Source organism: Labrus mixtus, chromosome 7 (genome assembly GCF_963584025.1).
Source record: "Labrus mixtus chromosome 7, fLabMix1.1, whole genome shotgun sequence".
NCBI lineage: Eukaryota > Metazoa > Chordata > Actinopteri > Labriformes > Labridae > Labrus > Labrus mixtus.
In genome coordinates, this window is record NC_083618.1 from 9,426,661 (window position 1) to 9,451,981 (window position 25,321).

The 25,321-nt window shown below is 39.9% G+C and overlaps 3 protein-coding genes across 6 annotated transcripts in view; all 3 read right to left on the bottom strand.

Annotated features, from left to right (window-relative positions):
* slc4a8 (solute carrier family 4 member 8) overlaps positions 1-6,034 on the bottom strand; it is a 32,806-nt gene extending 26,772 nt beyond the window's left edge. Inside the window, exon 1 of the mRNA XM_061042636.1 lies at positions 5,665-6,034. Within this exon, the coding sequence (XP_060898619.1) occupies positions 5,665-5,703 (39 nt within the window). The 5' untranslated portion in view covers positions 5,704-6,034. The remainder of the gene's footprint in view (positions 1-5,664) is intronic.
* A 6,513-nt stretch (positions 6,035-12,547) lies between these two features.
* Positions 12,548-16,336, bottom strand: LOC132977795 (class E basic helix-loop-helix protein 40-like). Its single transcript, XM_061042637.1, has 5 exons — positions 15,917-16,336; positions 15,724-15,787; positions 15,359-15,466; positions 14,806-14,929; positions 12,548-14,602 (listed from the first exon to the last, which is right to left on the bottom strand). The coding sequence occupies exons 1-5, from the start codon at positions 15,985-15,987 to the stop codon at positions 13,710-13,712; spliced, it is 1,260 nt and encodes a 419-aa protein (XP_060898620.1). The 5' UTR covers positions 15,988-16,336; the 3' UTR covers positions 12,548-13,709.
* A 2,553-nt stretch (positions 16,337-18,889) lies between these two features.
* Positions 18,890-25,321, bottom strand: part of LOC132977796 (inositol 1,4,5-trisphosphate receptor type 1) — a 71,189-nt gene continuing 64,757 nt past the window's right edge. For all 4 annotated transcript variants that reach the window (XM_061042640.1, XM_061042639.1, XM_061042638.1 and 1 more), the window contains 3 exons: positions 23,139-23,299; positions 22,008-22,169; positions 18,890-20,240 (listed from right to left, as the gene is read on the bottom strand). In XM_061042640.1, coding sequence (XP_060898623.1) covers positions 20,154-20,240; positions 22,008-22,169; positions 23,139-23,299 — 410 coding nt within the window. In that variant the 3' untranslated portion in view covers positions 18,890-20,153. The remainder of the gene's footprint in view (positions 20,241-22,007; positions 22,170-23,138; positions 23,300-25,321) is intronic.

Sequence of the window (25,321 nt, forward strand, 5' to 3'; positions counted from 1 at the left end):
AAGAAGAAGAGGGTGCCACAGAGAGCGACACCCATGTTGACATTTTTTTACATTTCCATGCAGCAAGCACGAATGGCATGTGGGACCTTTGGCTGTGCTCAGCTCTGCGTGGCTCAGATACTCTCTTGCGTCGGGCAACACGTGAACAATGAACGGGTTCCACAGCAGTGCACAGCCCCCGCAGCATGCTGTCTTAAATCCCCTTAATGCAATTCAAAGGGTCATGAGCAAATAGATGGTTAAAATGGTAGTTTACCTAAAAGTATTAAAACTTGAATTTTTCTACCTAAATCAAATATAATTCATATTCTCATACTCTTTTTAAATCTCAAACTTACAAGTGATCTAGGTTAATTGTAGTGGCAGATCATTCCAGTTTAACATCGTCCTGTACATCTTTAAAGCATTGGATTTAGGCAGAGGTAATGTGAAGTGCCCAATAAAGGCTTGTCTCGTGTCATAATTATGTCTATGGTTTATTTAGGTAAACTGGGAGTATAACTATGCTGCTTTGCATGATATAAATGTTTCAGGCTCCTGTCACTCATTGAGCGGTGCAGAGCCAGACAGGCAGCTCTGTTCTGAGAGAGCTGGATCTTACTAAGCTTTTGTTTTTGAAGCATTAGACCAAACTCTTGTACAGTAATCAAAGTGGTATAAGACTAAAGATTGTATCACTTGGTTTATTGTTTTCTCTTAGACAATAGACGTACTTTCTGATGATTGAAATGTCTCTGCTTATTTTTATACCCATTCATAATGTGAGTTTCTTGAAAGTTTTTCCTCAATTGTTCCACCTAACAGTTTGGCCTCTTTAACCTGCTCAATGGTTTTTCCTTGTAAAGAGATGCACAGCTGTTGATCTGTCCGCAGAGCATGTCTAGAACCAAATATAATACTCTTTGTTTTTGAGATGTTAAACTTTAGCCTGTTTTCCAAAACACAATCAAAAACCAGCATCAATTATTGCTGAAGCATTTTGTTTAGATCCTGGCTCTTTTCTGCAGATATATATAATGTACAATCATCTGCATACAAAGCAACGCCTGCCTTTTCTATGCTTTTATGTCTTTTAAGTTTAACATACTTTCATTGCTGAGATAGGCTACCATGGATCACGCTCACTGAATGGACTCTGTGGCACCAAACTGATTAAAATGAAAGCTTGGGAGGGATGCCAAATAGCTATGTGCATAAAAGGACTGAAAAGGGAACATTGCAATTATGTGGAGTACCATGAGTTATTGTGAAGCATAACTAGTGTCACAGTAATACAGTGTAAAGGTAGGGTAGGTTTATAATAAATTCTTAAAAAGTAAAAGAATGCTCTTATCTGTAATGCGGTGGCACATACTGGTGGCAGTACTACAACTGGGTCTTAACACAGCCTGGTTTTAATGTTTGTTTTATGACAGCTTGTTGATTTCCAAGTGTCGCTGTATGGTTATGTATACAGAACAAGTCTTGAAAAATTAAGTCAATGCGGAAATCCTGTGGTTCATCGAGTGTCCGCTTAAGGCTGCCTCATTGATAAATAACTTGCTCAATTACCACTGAAAATGTTTGTCATATGTCTGTGTACCTGTAGTACAGTGTTATCTGGATCATTAGATTAGGATTATCTAAATAACAATTAATCTCATCAGTAGGAGTAATCAGTGGACATTGTATGACATTAACAGAATCACTTCTCAACATAATTAAGGCATTCCCCTGGCAGCTGAGAAGCAGCAAAATGGCGCTTATTGTATTTGCATTTACAATACATCTCTTTGACTTCACTTTTTGTACTTCAATTTATTTATTTATTTCAAAATAAGGTAAACAAAAGTGTGAGTGGAACTAAATGCTCAATAAATGTTACTCAATCATTCAAGAACTATATAGTACACGATGATGTTTTTCTAGTGAATAAATCTTGAATTTCTGAACTATTCGTTTTGATTAGCTCATATGTCAATCAACATGCCGACCATTTTCTTCATGAGTCGTGATCGGTTGTCTGTGAATGAGCCACTGAGCAGCACAAAACTAATGATTACTTAATCATAACCAGAATCATGTGTCCTCTGCCTGTAAATACATCTAACATTTACTCAACTCAGGACTGAACACTTTCTTTTAAACCACTGTTTAAAGGTACTTTTGTTTGCATCATATCATAATAATAATAAGAAAAAACAAAGATTTTGTCCAAGAAATTCTTTAAAAATATATTGCTAAATTATATTGTGTTTTTTTTACTGAAGTTCTTTCCACAGATTGATGTTATCTAATGGGCTCCTGAAATAAGTTGGATCAGAACTGCATCAGTAGCAACAGGCAGTTTTTCACATTAGCAGTCAGCGCTAAAAGAATTACATAAACATACTATAGACTGCTATAACTGACCAATCAGAATTAAGTGTTCAAAACAGCTGAGTATTAACATGATTAAATGCTAAATAGAAATGAACCATTGTTAGCTAAGGCAGGTGGTTAGAAAAACATTGCTACAGTTGATGCTGCTTGATGACACAGAATAATGTTAACAGTAACAAGGAGATTTAAAGCGAGTCCGGCCTGGACTTTGACAACGGGCATGAGGTCAGAAGTGCCATTTCTCACAGCTGCGTGGGTTTTTGTTCATGTAATGAAGTTGTGTTTATGCACAATAGACAGTGGGAGAAACACTGCTCCAGTGGTGTTTATCAGTATGTGGTTTAATTAAAAAAATGTACTTCCCCGTCTCCCTCACACATCTGTCAGTCCATCTCCAGAAACCTGAGCAGGGGTCAGTGAGAGCAGCCCCACGATACATAGAGCCAAACGATGTGCGTCCATCCCCCCTGGAGTCAAACTGAATGTCCACCGCTCGTAATGAGATTTACGATCATGAACAGTTTTTGAAATGTAACTCTCCCTCTTGGAGATACAAACGTTTTTTCTTTTCTTGGGGATTTTTGTGCCTATAATGGAGACAATGGATAGAGTCAGAAACCAGGGAGAGAGACAATGTGGAATGACATGCAGGAAAGGAGCCACAAGTCGGATTCGAATCTGGGCCACTAGGACGGGCCACTACAGCCTCCGTACATGGGGCATGTTTATCAGGGTGCTGGTTTAAGTTACCAGCACCCCTGTATATCATTTTTTAAATTATCAAGGGAAATATATAGTGTTTTGCCAAAATAAGAACAGTTCCCCCACCTTGGATTTTATGTGTCTCTACGTTATGTCCATTATAACTAATAGGAATAATTGGGGAAGAATAAATCATCTAGAATTCAATAAAAATGTAATTACTTGGAATAATAATACAAGCAACATAAAATGACTGTTTATGAGGTAATGTTAATTTCACAGCAGCTGTTAAGAAGCCAGAATTAACCTGAATGTGTTTGCAAAGTTTAGGGAATAAAAGATTTGTCCGATCACGTCTGTGTGAGATTTTTATAATTAATGTGTGTTTCTGATGTCATGAAAATAAGCGGATAACTGATGATGTACGTCGCTTTGGATATGTGTCTGCTAAATGAATTGTAGAATTGTAGGATAAAACTGAAATCTGCGATCAACATTTTCATACAGTGGCCTGAGTGTGTTCAGGTGCACAATATCTTCATTCAGTTTTGGTTGTGTTTTTATGGTTGCAGCCTGTTAACAATCATTTCTCATCACTGATCTACCCCCAGAAAAATTAAATTAAATGAAATGAAATTGCACATTGTCGTAAATTGTATTACAACGAGCGGCGCACGTTCCGTTTGACTCCAGGGAAGACCGTAGCACGGGGCTGGGTTTGGCTTCACGCCTCCCGAACTCTCACTGCTTCCCCGCTCAGGTATCTGGAGATGGACGCTAACAGATGCAGGAGGGAGACAGGGAAGTGAAATTATTATCAAACCACATACCAATAACTTTATGACATGTATAAAAAAAACCAACACAGGTTTAAGAAATAGTGTATTTGACAGGTAGTGTGGCTAAGTAAGCTGCCCAGCTACTGGTACAGGATTTAAGACCACCAGGAGATTGAAGCTGTCAGGTGGATAGCCAAGAGATCAATAGCGAGTTCAACCTGGACACCTGGGGTGAAAAGTGAAAAACCTAACAGACTGGTAATCTAATAGGAAAATATTTACTAAATACTCATTATCACCTTAGTATAGTTAATATGATAGCCACTTGTATCACCTACAAAAAAATGCTGCAAAATGTAGATTAAGAATGAACAAATTCATAATGCATAAAATCTGAACAGCAATCCTCCTGCATGGATGCCTGTCCCAAAGTATCAACAGCTGTACTTCTGCTATTCATACATTTCTTCTTCTACATTTCTATTTTATTATAAAGTATGGTTCAATTTAGTGTGGGCTAACTGTGCATTTATAGTAGACCTATTTTGTGTTTGTTTCTCAGGCATATTATCTGAATACCTTTTCAACTACACCTCAACATTTTTTGGCAAACATATAAACACGTTTCTGGAGAATGGCTCTGATCCCAGTCCGTGCTGATTGACCAGGACATCAGAAATGATGCAGAGACACACGACATGTTTTCTGGTAACATCGAACTGGCATAAGTTTGGAGCGAGAAGCTTGTAAGCAGTTTCTCCTCCCTACCTGAAAGCTATTTAATCATATCAGAGGCTCCCCAGCTCACCTCTGGTCCTTCTCCATCTGTCTGCTGGTCTGCCATGTGATCATGATTCACCATATTGGGGTATAAGCTACATTAAGTTATTTAAACCGTGCAGCTTGAATAAACATCCCTGAGCACTGGCGTGTTCCTTGGTCCATTTTTTCCTTCCTGTTTCCTTCTGTACCAGTCTCATCAGCTGACCTGGTATCTGATAATGGATCACACATCAACAGGACATTAAGGATCATCCCCCCCCCCCCTTTCAAACAGGCTGTCCTCCCCCTGCCGTCAGGATGGTCTTATATCGATCATATGGAAGTAGACACTGAGCACTGTATGGTGTAGGGATGGCGTCAAGGTCATTTGAGGGTAACTGAGAAAATAACACGTCTTCGTAGCAGGAGCCGTCTGAAACCACATTAAACTGTACTGTTTGTTCCTCACACACAGGGAGAGCCTTTACGTTTTCATTAAGGGCTAGCTGTGTTTAAACATGCATCGATAGGCTTTCTAATCGATAACCTGCTGCAATCTAACAACGATAGAGCCAATAGTTTTTTCCGAAACAGTACGTGTGCTCGAATAGAGTCAGAATAACTCTGAGTGCAGAGCGATGTGATACGCTCTCCGGATTACAGCACGTGTTAGCACCTCCGAATAACAAGAATAACAATGTCAACAACATCCTCCGCATACAGCATCACTCTGCAGAGAAGGAACCCCAATACAAATGGGCATCCTGGGATAACATTTATAGTCAATTTACACATAAAATGTGCAACAGAAAAAGAAAAAAAAATGAAAAAGATTGCAGCCTGCATGGACATGTATGGGGAAAAGCAACAGTAACAAAGGCAGGGTGATGTTGTGGTTGTTAATAGTTCTACAGCGGGCAACATTTCCAGTGAATTTCTTGGTAGCTGAGTATTTCAAACTAGGGTAACAGTTGATGGAGCTTGTGTACAGTCTGCACTTTACCATCATGTAGTGTCAAAGCAACACGCAATGCATTTATACAAATAAAGGGCATTTTACCTGGTAGCTCAGTATGCTTTCTGGATCGTTGATAGGCATGCTGGTGGCCTCTGGGTTAACCTGCTCACAGTTCCCGGGGTGTAAAGGTGAGACTTTCTAAGAGCTGATCAGCCTCTCAGCGCGTAGGACGTGTTGTTCCAGCAGTCACGAGTTGGTAACAGCAGCTACTTCTGTTTCTGCAGACATGTTTAGTTGAGTGTCAGTTTCTCTACCAAATGAGGAGAACGGTATAATGGATAATTAACCCCCCCCCCTGTGTTGTGATGATTTTCCCGACCGCGCTTCCAGCTTCCCTCCCTCCTGCCCTGTCGACGGTGGGAGCAGGATGCAGAGAGCATCACTGCAGCGTCAGCCAATCAGAGCACAGAGGCGCACAATGGGCTGCGACGCACTGCTGCTACCCAGCACAATGAAGCCAAGACTATTGCAGGCTTCTAGAGATACGTCACTTTGTACACTGTGGAGTTGAGCAGCTTCTTAACTTTCAGCTGTTAAGACTTGGTGGACTAAATGAACGCTGTGCAAATAAATGAAGTGGATCTGTTGGTCTCGTTTGTCAGTAGGCTAATACGTTTGCATGCTGTAATGCTTCAGATAAAACTTTGGTTGAATTTAGATTTAGGAAAAAGTATCAACGTAAGTGCAGCAAAAGCTCATCAGATTCCAAAAACAGTAACCTAACCAATAACAAATTCTGAATTCAGATCTGATCGGTTTCTTGAATGAGAGAACGGCTATATGATAGCAAAATATACTTAGACGTAAATATGACAAACTATAGGGTTATGTGTTTATTTAGCAAACTAATCGAATGTAAGTAAAGTGGTTACTTTCTGTGGCTGTGTTATTGCAGGCTTAAACATTTCCCATTGCCCATTGCCTACTCTATCATTAACCAAACAAGAAGAAATGATGAAATACTTCAGTATTCAAACACAAATGCAAAAGTGAGCTGTGTGCACATCGTATAGGCTAAATGAGAAGAAAAAAACATGAGCCACGTTATGGCATAGTAGACTAGATCCTGTAATCTGTAATATCCTGTAATATTCAGTAATATTTACAGTCTATGATCCTGTCACAATAAGCAGTAGAAGTCACTCGAAAGCCTACGATGCCCCCTTGTGGTGATGAAAAGAACTGGTATTCATGTGAACACCATAACATCGTGTGTTCATGTAGCCTATGGCATGTGACCGTGACAGATGCTTATTATTGAAGATGGAAGACAGTCAGATTTTCAAAGCTGATCAACAATACATCTGAACCTGACCAACAGTAAATTGCCTCAGCATTTACGATTACATTCCAAACAATTAGCCTGTAAAGTATTTTACCTGCTCCATTAACACTTGCTCAGATTGACCCTCCTCAAATAGTCAACTTCCTGTAACGCATGACTAAAAGGTTAAGATGGTAGATTTTGTCCTGTTCCTCCCGGGTACTGTTGCCATGGTAAACATAAACATGGAGTTGGAGCATGTACAGTTGAGCGAGACTACTTTACACTGGGGAGATTTGTACATTAATGTCTAACACAGGCTAAAATCTCTCCTGTTTTTGATCTGTATGTAGGCATAGGCTATTCTGAAGTCGTGTTTATTCATGTCTGACAGCTGTCATAAATTCAGAAAGTTTTTCGTTTGTTGTGTTTAGGATTTTTGATTTAAGTTTAAGTGCATCTGGGTAGGCTATGTAAATATGAAGCTATGATAACCTGCTCTGTCCAGCCTAAATTTCCATCCCTACTTTTTCTCTCAATCTCTCTCTCACTAATGTATCCCAGTTCAATAATCCACAGTGGATCCAGTGGAGGGAACCGCTAAAATGCTGGTGGAGAAAGCAGTGACTGAATCTTCAAGATTTAAATGTTAGAGGGTCCGAACCGGTCTGAACACCTATTCGAAGGTTCTGAGAGAGACTACAGGAGCTCTTAGGTATTGTGTAAAGAGTTGTATTATATATTTTTAAAAATGTTGATAAAAATGTAACATGTTGTTCAGCCAGTTGACAGAAATGTAAACATCCCTGTGGAAAGGGAAAGTGGTATATTCCAATTAGTGGAAAGATTTAAAAGGCTGCTTAATGCTATATGGGGTTGTTGCTGCTTGTGGGAACCACACTGTTTCTGCTATGCTGTTACACCAATAAATTCTAGCAGTTGATTTGCACCATTTTTTGCATCATGCCTTCATCACTAATATCCAGCTGTACAGTGGTCATTCCTCACAACAGTATGTATAGGGTGAATAAAGTGAGACACTTTCTGAAATGTTTCCTTCTGTGTCAGTTATAATTATGATTTAATTGCCAAATCCCCTCATATTATACTATTCTAAATAGCTTAAGGGCTATATATAGAAGAAAAAAGAGAGAAATAGTAAACACAGGACGGAAGGCTCTTCCATAAACACATATTGATCCAAAACTAAAATTTCCCTGTGTTTGCATTTAATTGCAAACACAGGCAGAAACAAGCGTTTAGCTGGACGCTCTTAGTCCACACTTAGTAACTCACTTTCTAACAGCATCCCAACCATAGACCCTAAATAGAAAGATCCCACGACCAGGGTCACACCTCTAGCAGTTTTATCATGATTGGCATGAAGCATGCGAAATTGCTCACTTTACTCATATGGTAAACCTGCGCTTTCTGTCTTGTACATGTGTGTTTTTATTTCTACCAGTCTATAGTTTGAACTTGTGTATGCATTCATCAGCTTCATGTCTCTATTAAAGCCAGAAATAGATGCAGGGTTGTGTGTGGGTAAAATGTACTTTATTTATAAGAAGGTTTTTTTTAGGGATCTTATAACATAAAACAAACCAAACAACGGAGCCATTTTTGTTTTAAATTTTTGTGTTCAATATATGTGTTCTCGGTTGTAATTCTCTTCTTGTCACAGTAGGTGGCATACCTACGGTGTATGGTGAAGGCTAGAGGAAGAGGTAATCAATAGCAGGTGAGCAGTCTACCGTGGGAAGTAGCCTACATAGTTTTTTTTTACCCCGTTGTAGCAGAAGGCTAGGACCAAAAAAGTTTCTCTGAGGTAAAGGCTGCAGGACAGGCCATGATTCGAAGAGTAAAAATTACTCTGATACAACTGCAACTCTTTGATGGACTTTGGTGATGGACATCCTCACTCTGTTGATTCAGGAGTAATCAACTTGGCTCTACGCTTGCATGAAGACTTTGTTTTGAGAGCACTGTGACATTGTTGTAAGTGGGCATCAAGAATAATCTCTCCTGTCATGTCACATAAAATGCATCTACATCAATGACAATCCAAGTCAGCTTGTCAAACTGATATAGGCCTATATGAAAGCTAAGTCAGATATATCTTATAGACAACAAGGTCGGAGAGATTTAGGCCAATGTCAAGTGTTTTACATACTTCGTGTCTCCAATTAGGTTTTCTGAATATTATGTAGATGCTACATCAGGACTCAGGTCTGGGTTTATTATAGAGTCAGTTATGTCTAGAGTTTGCAGTTTGGAGGGGTCACAGAAAGGCAGGATGATCCATTTTCCCACTGCTGTTGCTGTATAGACAAACACATAAGATATGATACCGTATGCCAGTATTTATGGTTAAAAAATGTGGTTATTGGTGCACAGGAAATATACAGCCAAAGTAATTTCTCCTTGTGCAGATGTAGAACAAATATTTTTCACATTCTAAATATTGTGGTTGACCTGTGGTATTTTAATGTTAACATTGCTTCCTTTTTCAAAATGTATTCTTAAACAGAAAATAAATGTTGCTTACATTTCCTTTTAGCCTTAGTATGATAGTAAAAGAAATATTTAAATCCACATCACATCAACCATTTGTGTATTATGTGTATGAATTGCCTGGATGAGATTTGAGCCCTGTGAGTGTTTCCTGCTGTGCAGCTGGACACACAAACGGTTACATCAAGCCTAAATGTCAATATCGTAGGGTTACATTTTAACTTTGTTCTCTGAGTGAGGAGAATCTCTCTCCACCCGTTACATTAAGTGTACGGGATATGATCCCAAGCTCGTCAGAGCCTGTGGATATTCATTAATACACTCCGGTTTTCCCGGTCATGCTCATCTATAAAGCCACTGTGCTGGCAAGCAATCACTGATAGTTTGATTGGAACATGTCACAGAGCAGCATAGAGTCTGGAGAGATAGTCTCTTCAGTCAAATAACCAAGGTTACAATGTAACCCTACTTTCTCTATCGTCTCGAGACTATCTCTCCACCTTGTTACATTACTTGTACGGGGTAACTCTTTAAGACATCCCACGAGGAAACAGTGCAGCCCAAAATCCAATACACACATGTGCACTGTTGACATGCCAACCACGGTAAGGCCCTGCAGGATGCAAGTACCACGCCCGATAGGCAGACGAGCAAGGCTTATCAGAACACAGGTAAAGGACCGAGAAAGCCAATGAACAGAGAGGCCACTTTGGGCAACCCGCAGTCACCAGACTGACCAAGGGGCCCCCCATGTCTACCAATGAGGTACACACAGCACCCCTCCACAAGGGAGGGGCTACGTCGAGATGATAAAGCTCGGAAAGTGTGGACTTAGATACACATAGGCAGCAAGTGAAGCTCCTTACCACAAGGCCCATGAGGTAGTGACACTTATAAGTCAAGTGTGCCGGAATCCTGGATGGGGCAGGCACACCACATTCATGCTCTTTGAAACATGCTGGATAGCATCAACAACCCTTTGAGACTTTATCAAGGGTCCACCAGGTACACCAGGTGTACTCTGTTAAGGCCCTAGCTGGGGACAAGACAAACTGGCACTACTGAACGTCATGGCCACCATCACAAGAGAGGACCATAGCTCTACTGGGACAGGAGGCCCTCAGACAAGACCTTAGGCAGGACTGTTAGATCGTGCAGAAGGACTAAGCTTGACCCCTCTGGGCGAATCTGCAGCAGTCACTGTAAACAGCCATGCATGTAGTTTGTATCCCCACGAGGCATCAGTGTTTCCTCTGCTCTGAGAGGTAAAGCATGGCCAATATACAGGCAGAACAGGAACACTATCAGTGTTATGTGTAAATATAATGGAAAGGAAATGGCAGAAAGCACTGAAGAGTTTTTAACACAGGAGTAATACATGTACAAAATGTGCAGAATTTTGTGTGATTGTAGAATCACTTGAACTATTAGGCTGGTATTGGATTTGTTTGTAGACAACTCACGACGATCTTGGTGGTGTCATATCATTTGAATTGAAATAACATCAAGGCTCAACAGCTATTATCGTCCTACATTAGATGTAAATTTTTTACTAAATATGTTTAATTTATTATAAATGTACCCATAATAAAGACTGTTTTGAAATGGATTTATGTGAAAACCAAAATACATGGAGATTCAAATCTCTCAATTGTGGCAGATATACCAAGGGGACTGGTAGAAGATAATATTTGGACATGTTCGTTGTTTTCGTGTTTAAAAAAAAAAAGAAATCATGTGTATTTGTTACCAAGAGACTTCTGTTGTTTTAAATGACCACCAGGTGGCAATAAATGCTCAAAGACTGCACCCCATGTTCATGCATACACGTTTACTGGAGAGAGAATTTGGAAGGAAGGGATCTGCAATCAGTCGTCAGATGTTGGTGTATCCTCAGAAACACCTTTTCAGACTTCTTATAAGCAGGGAGACCAAATGTAGTGTGAAGAAGTGCTGGGAAAGAGCTTTAGCAGTGTTAATGCTAATGACTCATTTGACGACTGCTTGATTAACCTGCTAAGACTTTTATGATTTAGACCCTATACACATTTATTTACATAACATATTTGACCAAATAGTCCGTTTTCAAAGAACAAATATCTCCAAGCATTCGCCTGATCTCCCATGTCTAATATAATAAATAACTGCTTTAGTCAAAAACAGATCGTCTTTCTAATGAGGGGAAATTGTATCCTGCTTATTGCTAAAATAGAAGCTGGAAGATAACATTGATGGTATGACATGAAGGGAAAAAAAGGCAATCTTAAGATGTCTGATACTGTAAATGGTATGCAGATGAATCACAGGCCTTTAAGTTCAAAAACGCTGACATTTGTTTAAAATGCATTATTTCAATCTTGTAGTACTTGCTGATATAAGGAGTCAGTTGTTTTAATTCTAATGACAGCAATAAAATGTAATTTCTCCTTATAAAAAAAGAAAATAATGCTCTTCATAACATTCATGCACGGCCTGCTCCGAACTCCACCTCACCTCATCAAGGAAGTGTGGACAACAGGAACACAAAGGAGAAATCCTTCCCGCATCTTATCCCATTTCCCCCATCTCATTTTTCTTAACAATGAGTATGGTCTTTTACATGCTCTTTTGGAAAGTGTCTCCAGATAACACTAGTTATGAATTGGCGCTTAACAAATAATGATCGATTGATTGATTGAATAACAAAGCAGATACAGTAGCACGCTGATGATGGTTACATGTAGCAGTTTAACTTGATATGCTGGGCCTTGACATTGGTAATTAGCATCTATTGTGACATTTTGCATCCATATGATATCCACATGATTCTCTGTAAATGTAGATGCACAATATTTAGTCACATCATCTCATGTCGAGTCAGTCATACAGCTTGTAAAAACATGTCTTCCTTTCAGGGCTGTTGACAAGAAACAGATGGACTATGATTGCTGCCTCATGTGATTTACAGAAACTGTTTATCCTCGTGCGGATTCACTTGTTGTTCTATTAGTGGGCACAGACGTTTAAGCAGCAGGGGAGCCCGGCTGCAGAGCCATCATTACATAAGTGTTCCCTATGACACGAGTGCAGGAACTAAAACTGGACAGATTGCATTTAATTGATAGATATTTCCACCCACACACACATTCACAGAAACAGTCAAAGCCATTTTCCACAGGAAAAAAAATACTTTATTTTTACACTTATATAATGTATATCAACATTTATAGACAAAATATGTACATCAAACATCTTTCATGTAGGTCCCAAAATATAAAATCTTAAGTACCTCTTTCTATAGAAAACTAGTCTTCTGGTAAAACGTTTTACATTCACTTCTCTTCACCTCGCTCCTTTGAATCCAGTATTCATAAGCAGTACAGAGAATAAACATCTGAGATTTATCAGCTTTTCACACGTAAAAGGCAACAGCAAGAACAAACACCAGGTTTGACTTGAGCAGAAACAGGTGCATGATGAGTATGCAGACCAGGTCCAGCACAGTGCTACAGTATGTACACAGTTTCTGAGTACACAACGTACAAATGTCCACTTTGTATCTCTCCGGACGGACAGACTGCAAGAACAGGTATCAAAAATAGAAATGTACAAGAAGTCTATGAACAATAATTACAGAAAAATCCATCTTAACTGTCTGTTTTTGTCAATGAAAAACAAGACTTCTCATTCAGTGTGGTCATGTGCTGGCCAATTCCGTCATTCGTGCATCAGGTGTACCCTTTACTATTGTCTGTACACACTTGAGGAAACCCTTGAACTTTATGGTTACCGGTTTAAATGGCGTTTTCAGTAATGACAATAGTGACCTAAAGGACATAGGCGACAAACTCTGGGTGAATTATTAACTCTAACATTTGGTGCAACACTTTTCTTAAGTACAAAGATGCCGTGTCTTGCAGCTACAAGTGAGTGCATCAGTGTCATCTGCATTTATACTTTTAACAGCAGCATCTAAAATCTTTCTTTACATTCAACCGAGTGTGTGTGTGTGTGTGTGTGTGTGTGTGTGTGTGTGTGTGTGTGTGTGTGTGTGTGTGTGTGTGTGTGTGTGTTTGCGCAGGGCAGGTCCAGTCTATATGATACATTTGCATTGAATAAAACAACTGAGCTTTAAACATTCAACCAGAGCTTTGTATCCTCTCCTTTCCACCTCCTCTTGATCATTTCTACAAGTCTTCTTGTTTTGTGAGGAACAGAGGTCAGGAAAAAGGAGGGATTATGGAAAGGCTCAGTCATGTTCTCTTTCCTACTATCGTCTTTGATCCTGGGTACTAGAACAGGATAGTCTCTTCACCCTTTATCTTATCACTCAGTCTTTGGTTTCCAGGTTGAGGGGTGGTACCTGCTTTAGTGCCTGAAGGAGGGCAGGGGAGTCCATGGGGGTCTGAGATATGGATGGTGCTGGAGAGCCTCCTCTTGGAGACAACACAAGCTGAGGTGGAGGTGGCCTTTCGCTGGATATGGCAGATGCAGAGCCTCCCATCCCAGAGTAGAGCATGGGCACTGCTCCAGGGTACCAGCACTTTTCCAGCATGGGCAGGTAGGCTGCAGCCGAGGGTGGAATGAGGTAGAAAGGCATACAGAGGGGATGTGGAGGAGGGGGTGGATGATTGGGAGATACACTCATGTAGCTACCGAAGCCACTTGAGGACGATGAAGATTCCCCACCTGAGAGCTGCTCATCCTCAGACGACTCCACCCGGGCTCGTTTGTGGCGGAGCTCATCATCCTCTCGCTTCAGCGCTCGCTTCAGATGGCTCTCGTGCCCGTAGTAATCTGGACGAGCCTGCTGAGCCCCCGAGTCGTTCTTCTCCAGCTCCCCTCCATAGCCGCTGTCTGTGTCTGTATCACTGCCACTCTGCTCACTGCTGGTTGGAGCGTAGGCCCGCTGAATGACGGGCACGCAGTTCCTCCTGTAGCCCTCACTGGGTTTGGGCGGGAGGCTTGTGGCCATCTCCTTGTTGGGTTGGTGCTGGTGGTAGGCGGGGATCTCCTCCGGGCGGGGGCTTGCAGGAGTGCGCGGTCGGACTGGGCCTTGCAGCACCTCTGCAGCCACCTTGTGGAGGTGACTGATGACATGGGATGGCGAGAAGTCTTCATCAGTCTCATGATTGGCAAGATACTGAAGAATTTCCTTGGCACACATATGGAAGCCAGAGCGGAACATCTCTTCAGACTTCTCTTGGCTGACAGCAGGCTGCTCTGTAAACACAAAAGAGGAACCACACAGTGCATCAGATACAGTCGTAGGTAAAAATCTTATTTTTTCAGATTTTTTGGACTAATTAACTTGCAGTTGTATATAATCCTGTCATTGTGCTTTCAACTAAGTTATCTGCATTCCGTCCAATAACACTATCCTGTTCCACATGCATTTTGATATGTGTGCAGGATCTTCGGCTCACCAATTTGCATGCCGTTCTGCAGGGCGAGGATCTTCTGCTGCTGCTGCTCCAGAAGAGAGTTGAGCGCTTTCACATGCTTGAGCGTCAGCTCTAAAACCACGGCCTTCTCCAGGTGTCCCAGAGTCTGTAGGAAACACACAGCGTCAGCATATCCTCTCCTCTTATATAACAGAGACTACACTGTACAATTCATGTATGCAGGATTTTGGCTGTTCTAAAATCACAGCACTACAGAAGCAAACATAGAGGCAAAACTAACCAAAAACTCATGTATTTCATATAATATTAGTCCATATAAAGTCCATAAATAATAAATGTCCTGTATGAGAAGTAATCATATTATAATTGCATGTTATTGTTAATAGATTAAAGGTTTTTTTTTAACCCTCCAGTTTAAACAATGACACACGTCCTCATTAGTTGTTAGTCAGATTGCTGACGCACTCAGCACAGATGGTGTAATACCCGGAAACAGCCACAAGGTGGCGCATGCCGCATAATGCAGTGAATCATATTCTCCCTCCCTGCAGCGACTCCAACAACATGAACTCACCGTAAGTTTCAGGTGCTCTGGTAATAAATCTTTCAACTGAGCGATGCACTCGTTTATCCTGTCACGCCTTTTCTTCTCAATAAGTCGATGAGGCAGCTTGTAGGTTTCCTGCAGCAAAAACACAAAAGAGCATTCGATGGGTTAATTTAGCGGATCTGTGAAAGCACAAGCAGCCCTCTGTGACCACAGGCAGACACACCGACATGGACGACTCTAAGAGTTATGTCATGGCAGGAATTAGGTCTGCCATTTCTGGGACTACGGGACTACTGCCAGCACATCCCCCCTTTAAGTTTACACCTTTTCATGAAACATCTGGTAACTGGCAACCAAAGAAGTATACAATACACAAAATAAGTACGAACCTTGCTCTCATCTCCTCTCTTCATTCCCCGCCTGGGTTTATACACATACATCGGGTAATCCATCCTATAAAAAAAAAGAAGAAGCGAACAGTGAGATATGGGTCGTCCAAGAAGCGGAAATAAAAATCAAGAAGAAATCTTTTCAAGCTACACAGAGCCGTTCCGTCAAAAGACTTTTCAAAGTAGAACTTACCCGTGCACGTCTGACAGATCAGCCTGGTGTTTGGACAGGGGAGGTGGTTGTGCGCTTGGAATTCGCTCCATTCTTTTACTCCAGTCACGCAGTTAAAGTCGGCGTACTTTTCCAATACAGTCACAAATAGCCTAAATTCGCATTTATTTACCCTTGTAGAGCAAGAGGTAGAAAAATGCACCAAAATGCTTTTTTTTTAAAAAACAGGTGAAATTTTCAGTAAATTTTCTCCTTATTCATTACTAATCTATTCAGGTCGTTTTGGTGAAGTTGGTCCCGGCGATCTCCACCCGTGATCAGTCCGCAGGAGGAAGGCAAGCCCTCTTTGGTGGCGCGATGGGAAAATGGGGGAGGACAGAGCGACGAGTTAAATAAACCCTCTGACTCTCCGCTTAGCATGACCTACCTCTGTCACATGAGGCTCACGTGTTAAACGGCGCTGTATCCTCGGCGGGAGGGACCGCCCACTTTGTAGCGATAAGGAGCCTCAGTGGGCGGAAGGCTGCGGACGTCAGAGTGGGGGCGGCGCGGTTCGGATCCCGTGTACCACCATGCTGAAGTGTATGGAAACAAGCCTGAGCTAGCCACGGCTCGGGCAACGTGCACAGATCCAGAGCAGGAGTTCAACAGGCCCGTGGCACGGGACCAGTGCGTATGGTACCGATGGTCCTGCCAATAAAAACAGACAATAACACAATTCAAACTCTGTGGTAGCCATAGGCGTATAGCTACATGATCCCGTGTTGTTATTGTGCAGAAATGATGTCATTCAGTGTCATGAAGTCAACATTTTACGGAGTGCTTTAAGAGTGGTAAATTAAGTTTTTTTTTTTTTTACTCCTTCATGAATGAAATTGTACTGCTTTTAATGTACTTATGACAAGTAAGCTTTATCTTTTTCCTTAGTAAACTACGATGTTATGCCTATAGGCTTACAGTCCGTGCAGCCCATGCAGTGTTTCTGTTCTGAAATATCGAAAAAATTGGAAAGAAAGTGTTCGATTATGAAGGGAGGTCTCAAAAATACAAAAAATAAATCAGACATTTATAATTTTGAGATATAATTTTTTTTTTTTTTGTAGGAATAGACGCTGCGTTAGCCTTTTTACTTCCAGTTAGATTTTAATTTCTTGCACAAATAGCCCTAAATCTACTTGCCAAATACTGCCTTAGCCCATACAATACTCATGCTACAAATAATAATGAAACAGTCGGCTTCATTCAGTAGTCTATATATTGATTTAATTGTCAGCAGAATGCAGGTGAGCTTTATATCGACAGTGCTGCCCCAGCACAAACACCACGTGCGTGGATGAGTGCGTGGAGATCTCGTTTGTTGTCATGAGGCGGTGCCGGCTGTCACGTTGATCTCCTCATGGACCCGGGAGCCTGCTGAGCATGCAGGGCACATCCAGCAGGTCAGTACATCCAGCACACAGCGGCTGCACCTGTCTGCTGCAGCCTGGGAGCACGTTCACATCACACCAGGGCTTACCCTTTAGAGACGCAGGTAAACATGAAGTCATTTTACTGTATCAAATAAAAGAGGCCTGTAAGGACCAGTTAACTGAAATTTACATGGACTTTACCATGACTCCTTTAATATTGAAATTCTAAGAAAATATATAGCCTACTATTATTTATTTTATAGAGTTTTGAAAGATGTAAATTTAGTAAACAGATGCCTTCAAACCTCTTAATATCAATTCAATATTCACAAGAAAGACTTAAGTGTCTAAAAAGATTAGACATCTCTAGCTTAATGATCTATAATCAGGATAATAACCCTAACACATCAAAAGTGCGTTTTTTTTTTTTAAAACTGTAGGTGATCAAAACAGAAAGTACAAGATTATAAGAGAATAATTGTGAGGTTTCAATTTTTCTTATTTAACAAATGTCTCATTATTTTTGCCAGGTAATCACTTTTAGCACAATCGCTGCAGTAGCTGAATCATAAAGTATTTACTCACTATTCTTAGTGTAATGGGACAATTAATTGATTTCAATGATAAGAACGAAAAATCCAGCTCTGCAAGCCTGATAAAACTCACCAGGTCACACAAACAAGCACCACTAACCTTTCTGCATGTATAAAATTTGGAAAGCAGATCCTGCATTCATGTGGATAGATTAAGTTTCACCAACTCTTTTAAGATTATTTTAACTATCTACACACAATTTACGGGTGTTGAATGTTGTATTTAAAATGATTAGTAAAGAAGTGACAACTGCCATATGACAATCTTTTTAGTTTTGGAAAATGATTCTCTTTCAGAGTAACAAGTGGCATCCTTCATTCTTAATAAGAGCATCCAAAGACTCACATGCTATGACCACTTAAATAGGTTAACTAAATTCCTAGAGTGTAGTGAATTTAATGCAATTGGGATGGGCTCCAGGACTCAGAAATTGCAATATGGGTGAAACACAGGTCTCAGTGATTTAACTGTAATTAGATAATAAACAATGATGGAAAGCCCCCTTGAAGATGATCCGTAGAACGATTCAGACAATGCTGCCCCTTTTTAGTTCAAGTATATACCTTAAACATTCACAGGGAGCATTGTGGAAACCCCCTGTTTGTATATGATGTTAATAATAAGAGAATACTGCACATAGTCTTCCCGTGCTGTGAAAAGAATTTAAAAAAGTCACATTAAAGTATCTGAAAATCCAGTTAGTTCTCAACATGCTAACACATTTACTCATTTAACTCGGTGATGAGATAAATGAACTTACTCATTTGTGACAGACAACAGATTAGATTTCAAAGTTCATCCGTCTTAAATTCTCAAACTGACTTCTCTGTCTGAGGCTCTTCATCTAATAGCAGCGCATCAGAGGGATGGCACCACACAAGTTGTCAATAAACAAGTGGTTACACAGACAAAGTACACTTCAGGAATAATAACAACATCCCTTTGACCATTAGTCCCACATGTTTTCAAAAACCACCCCAAAAAAAAAATCTTTTTACACACTTCTTTATTTAAATAGACTCCAGGAATGGAATGTACAATCAGACACAAACCATTTTATAATATAAAGTTCAGTTTGGTCAAGCAGCACGCCAACAAAAAAACAACAACTTTATCTTCTTTCTTTCTCCCTCACATGCACCCAATCGCTCAAACAGTCATTCTCTTGTGGATCTTTTACACATTTACCAACCTAAACAAAACTATGTGTGCGTGCTACAAAAAAAGAAATCAGTGCTTTAAGGACTAAATGTATGAAAGGAAGATTAAATAATTCAGTGCAGAGAAAACTATTCAACCTCATTTAAGTTTCTCCCAAAATCCTCTAATCCACTCCTTGGAGCTACAGTACTATTCCTATGTGACTTCACATCATGACTATAACAAAGCACACCATGAAACTGGCTTGGAAGTGAAGCAGTCATATGAATTCCTTCTGTTTCTCTGTAGGTTTTTTTTGTGATTTTATTATTACTCAAAATAATAGTAATGGAAAAAGTTCTATGAGCTCAAAATGATTTCACAATGTTCGAGTATAACCTTCATCTGAGATAACAAAGACTTACAAAAGACATACTTGCCCAAAAAGTTAATTCAAAAACACTGTTCAGATTTTTTCACAGTTGCCGTTTGTCTCCACATTTTAAATAAAGATAATATAATTTGAAATATAAAACCAAACAGTTACCAACAACAGTTTTTATCTTCATAAGATATTGCATATCATTGAACCTTCCTATTGCTGTCAGAAAAATGCTAAATATTGAATGTGTTTTAGAGTTCAAACAAACCTTGAAATCCACATGTGACCTGAGTTTGCTGGTGCAACACTGAGGGTTGAAACCTCAAATATTCAAGGCCACTTGAGAGGAACTGTCCCTCAGAAGAATGGCTGAGCTTTGGCATGTTGTTAGTGTGGTAAAACACAGAAAAGGCATTCTGGGTAGTAAAGCTGAAGTCAGTCTTATTAATCTCTGAAAACTTACAGGACTGGCTTCTCAGGTCCTGAGGCACTTGGTGCACACTCCACCCACACAGACACATCCTCACTACAGGCTGTGAGTAACACACTCACATAGCTCTCACTTCAGACACACACTCAGAGGCAAACATGTTGTAGGAGTGTCTGGACAAGTGTACAGTCAGACGCTGACTTAAATACAAACTGGGTGGATATGTTTTGGCTTTCTCCTGACTAACATGGGTTACACTGTCAGGAGTGTTCAGGCACTGGTGAAACTGGACCCCCGAGGCCTTCAGGCAGGCTGCTGGGGATTAATGTTCATATGAGGTGGATGACCAAGAAGACCAATTCTTTGTTTCTGTTTCCTCTGCTCTGTCATCTGCACAGAAAAACAAAAAGAACAGTGTTAAGTATCCAGCTGCAATGCAATGTATTATCCTTCGGTCTCTTCTGATTCATACTGTAGGAAAAGGGATCGTGTGAGGATTTTAGGACCACTAGCAGTGCTTAAGAGCAATATTTTTAGGACTGGGTCCCTGTGTTTGAATTTAATGGGGGTTACAGTATACACACTAAATCCTACAGTATCATACTGCTCTGTGGTATTAACAAGTTAGTAAATATGCATCTAAACAACGCATGATTTTTTACTAGAGGAAACCTCACATAGAGTTGATAAATTGTTAACTTAAGGGGAAAGCTATGTTATTCTTTACCTCCAGTCGATACATAGTCTGGTATGTAACCCCATATCTAAAACACAGATTAACATTTCGTTTTTTTTAAAATGACACCAACAAAATATAAAGTATGTATTAGAAGCAACAACCTCCTTGGCTGCCAGCCTTCACATGCATGTAAAACTGTAGATCCTCATTTGGCTACTTGAGGCTGGCTCCCCGTGAGTCAATTGAAATAAAGGCCACACTATATTGCTCAACTCAATAGAAGAATGAAACATGTTAACAGCATTCTACAACAAAAGTTAAAGTCTCTGCAGCTCAGTTCTTCCCTTCACAGTAGTGTACGCAGTTCAATAAAACTTTGATAGATTTGGGTCAGCGACTAGGGAGTTCACTGCATTCCACCAGCTATCTTAACTATTTGAGTCGAATGAATTAACAACCCCAGTCACCTAACATCACAAATTGAATCTCATCTGCTGTGTTTATTGGCCAGCTAATGAGTCTGCATTGAGCATCTACTGGATTACAGTATAACTTTAATAACTTAGTTGCTTGCTTAACTCCTACTCTTACCCCTCTTTGAAATATACGCACTCTTAGCTTAAAACAAACAAAATGGCAACCTCCATTATGCCACGTTCAAGGCTTCAAAACGGTCTTTCCCAAAACCGGTTCACCCCGGTTCCAATCTGTAGGCTAAGCTAGGCTAACTGGCTGCTGATAGCTTTATATTTAACTTTACATAACTGAGAGTGGTAACGACCTTATTATCTAACTTTTAGAAAGAAAGCAAGGAAGTTTGACGTGTGCTGCTGCCCTCTTGGTCAAGTCACCCTTGTGAAAGAGATCTTGATCTCAATGGGTTAACTACCTGGTTAAATAATAAAATAATTAAGTGTCTTACCCAGATGAGAGTTTAACCCCTTTCAACATTGAATTGTTCATTTTGAACTATTTGAAGAAGAAAGTCATTCAAGGCTAATGAAGAACAACAAAATAGACATTCAAATGTTGTTGGTACCTTGTGTTGTCTGGGTACAATGATGATGGTTGAACAACACTTCAAATCCCTTAACAATATTTTTGTTTTGTTTGCTTGTTTGGTTTGATAATGATGATTTGAAGATGGTTTTGATGCTGATTAGAGCTCTGAAGAACAGCTGTCGATGTTGTTCTGTGCCTCTGTTTTGCCCTTACTGACATTGTTCCTCCTTTCTAGATCCTTGCTTGTGTTATATTTACTCTCTGATGAACGTCGCTTTGGATAAAAGCGTCTGCTAAATTAATTGTAGACTTTCAGATTGTTGTTCAATAAAAACGTTGTGATCTAAAGGAAAAACTTTAGTGAAGAAAGTCTATAACCTCTTTACGACTGAACAGTTTTAGTAGGAAAAAAAATGAAACAAAAGAAAAATAAATAAAGACTGAGGTAATGTCTGATCTACTATCACATGACACACCTGCTCTTTGAGCTCAGTCAGCTGTCCGGACAGGTTCGCTACCAGCCTCATGGTGGACTCCAGTTTTTCCTGCAGATTCCTGATTTCATTTTGCTCCCCCTCTGCATCGCTGCTCACCAGAGACATGGCACGCATCCGTGGGAACCAGTCCAGGTTGTGCTCCTGTGGTCAAACAAGCATACCAGCCACTGACTTTTTTTTGTTTGTTACAGAAATGTTTACTGTATACACTAAGCTAGAAGTTAATCAAGCTGGATTTATGTCCCAAGACAATGTGATATTTTAGCAGGAAGTTGCTACTGTTTGGTAATCAGGAGCTTAAATGTGAACTATAAAGGAGAGGGGTCTGCAATCGCTTTTAAAAGGAACAGGCCTGATTTGTATGCGGGAAATCAATGAGAGGTTAATGTCCTGAAACTCTTACTAAGACCTTCTTCCATGGAAATCCCAGTGATATGACCAACATCAGTTTTTGGTTAAAACTCATGTGCTGTCTTGTTCCACTGTTTGTGTTCACAAGTGTGTTTGTGTCATTAAATGTGCATGACTGCTATGTTTATCAGTTTAGAAAAGAGGAACACACATTACTGTACTAAGGTGTGTGTGTGTGTGTGTGTGTGTGTGTGTGTGTGTGTGTGTGTGTGTGTGTGTGTGTGTGTGTGTGTGTGTGTGTCTGTACTAGTTAACCAGACTGACTCAGTAGTATAATCTGATGAACTCTATCTGGCCAGCAGTGATAAAAAAAAAAAAAATAACACAAAGGGAGAAAAAAATCAGGATTGGTACACAACATCATAGTCTATGAAAATGAAATTAACAAAGACAGACAATAATTGCACGGCTTTGGTGAATGGAAGGAAACCGTATAGAAGTCATCAAGCAGAGAGAAAAAACCCCAGAAAAGACCTCTTTAAAAAAAATATAATCCCTGTGAACTCTATGAACACTTCAGCTCCTCATCTCATTAAGCACGGTGGATTATTATTTAATCTAAAAAAAGTGCAGTCAATACCTTAATGAAACCCATTTAATAGGACAAATAAATCCCAAACAATGAACCGTGAAGGTAGATATGTGTTTTCAGGGTGTGTCTGTGTTTTTTATCAGAATCAGAATCGTGTCCTTATTTACCTTGATCATCTCAGCCACGTAGCTCTCGGGCCCTGTGTATTCAGTGGAATCCTTCACTTTTACCAGCACGATGAAGAAGAGGTAGTGCCACATGTTGTGCTCCTCTTTGATGTGCTCCTCGAAAGTCACGGTCTTGTTGTCAAACTTGTCCCGCTCCAGGCCTGCAGAGGGGCAATTACAGACTCTATAAATTGTACAAAGTTGTTGTTTTTCAGAAAAACAGAGGTTAATGTTTTATTACAAAGTACAGCTCTTTTTCTAAAGTGTCCTGGGAAAACTTTGGTTCCGAATATGCAGTTTACAAATAAAAAAATAGATACATTTAAACAGTTTATGTTTCAACATAACTTGGAGAAGGGAACGTTTCCACTTGTTGGAATAATGTCATAAAAGGTGAGAAAGTGAGGAGAAGTTAATTATGTGCTGTCAGGATATTTAATTGATTTAAAAGTATCTAACGTGGAGAAACATGAGAACATAATTATATTTCTAAAAGGACGAAATGAGTCATTTAAACTCAGAGGAATCATTATCTGTAGCTGCAGTATGTGTGAGAGTTTTCCTCCAGGATTAGAAGTTGCACACTTCTTCAGAACCACAGTTAGTGTTTCGTTCTGCACTTATTGGACTTTTTACTCTTGCCTTTGCTGTGAAATCAATTTGATCAATAAAATTCTCTATTATCTCTCTATTAATGCTGAGTAAAAACATCTATAAAAGGTATGCACCTAATATTCAAGACTGTGCATTTCCTCCACTCAATGAAAATAAAGGCTATTTAAGTGCACAAAAAAAAAAGAAATAAAAGGAAAAAGCACATTAGACAGTGCTGGTAGAGAAGTAGAATACAGACACCTTAATGGAACTTCTTACAAAAACAAGAGTATAAACACCAAATCATGGGTTTAAGTTCTGAGAAAATGTAGAACACCCTTATCAGGCGGATAAAGGGGATTGGTGTTGTGTCCTTTAATGAGATTGAACAGCATTTTCTCTTTTATGGTTCATTGTATTTAACCAGAAAAGAGGGGAAGACAAAGGATGATTTATTTTAAAATATTCTTAGACTGAATTGACGAGCAAAGTGTGAGCTACAGGTGGACTGTCTGCTACAGTTCAAGAATGTTCAAAATGGCACAAATCTGCATTTCAGTCTTGGTTGTTTTTTTCCCCTCTACATTTAGATTTTCTCATTTACAGCACGTAAATAACTGGACTGACTTTGGGCCTTTACATTCAGATACTAAGATGTTTGAAACAGAATTTGCTTACTTTATAAGTGAGTACATTGAAAGATGAGACTTTAGGGGGCTAGATTTATACAAACAGGGGTTATTATGTATGTATGTGTATTCATTCTCTATTTAATATAAAACCTGACTTCCAGGGATCTGGTTTCAATGTTTTTTCTGGAAATCTGTTTAAAAAAACAATTAAAGGGTTGTAGAAGGCCAAAGATTAAAAAAATATAGTGAAGGTGAGTTGTTTGGAACAACTCTCCAGAATGTCAAACACAGTCTGACAGTGGTTATAATGACTAAACAGAACTTATACTAATGTTCATTGCAGGTCTTTCGAGATATGGAGTCAATTATAACCAGTTGTTTACAGGAAACCTGTTGACTCCTGTTGAGTTCCTCTTCCCCTTTTCTATGCAAAATGGAGAGTGCATTTTTAAAGGTTAAGCCTAATTCATTTTTAAAAAATAATTTCATGTGCAGGTAAAAATCATCCAACCTGAACAGATAGCTCTGGACGTAGATCAATCTAAAAGCTAATACAAAACTGAGCGAGAGATCAATGGCTTATAAAGCCAAGCAGGAGGATGTAGAGCCACTTAAGCCCACGGAGGTCAGCTCCTAATCTCTGCATCTCCTGTTCCCTTGAGGTCTTTGTGGAAACCATGGAGACGGCAGCTCCCCCTGTGGCCTGGCCTTCTTTAACATGAGTGAGTCACAGCTGAAGGCTGCATGGTGACATAATACTGTTCTCCTTCCATATGTTTACCACTTGTCCTCACTGCCTGATCCAACATGCACACATCCTCACGTACAGCAAGTGTTGCTGGGCTCACACCAGTATACTGTAACTATACACACATCTGCACTATGTGCTTATATATGCACACACAAACATCATTTATATAAAGGGACATGCAGTTTCGGAAGTCAGCAAAAAAAATA

Excerpts from the sequence above, each read along its gene's own strand:
- LOC132977795 (XM_061042637.1), bottom strand. The coding sequence starts at position 15,987 with ATGGAGCGAATTCCAAGCGCACAACCACCTCCCCTGTCCAAACACCAG. Across the intron at positions 15,467-15,723 it reads AGAGAGGAGATGAGAGCAAG|GAAACCTACAAGCTGCCTCA; the intron begins GTTCGTACTTAT and ends TTTTTGCTGCAG. Across the intron at positions 14,603-14,805 it reads GCAGAACGGCATGCAAATTG|AGCAGCCTGCTGTCAGCCAA; the intron begins GTGAGCCGAAGA and ends TTGTGTTTACAG.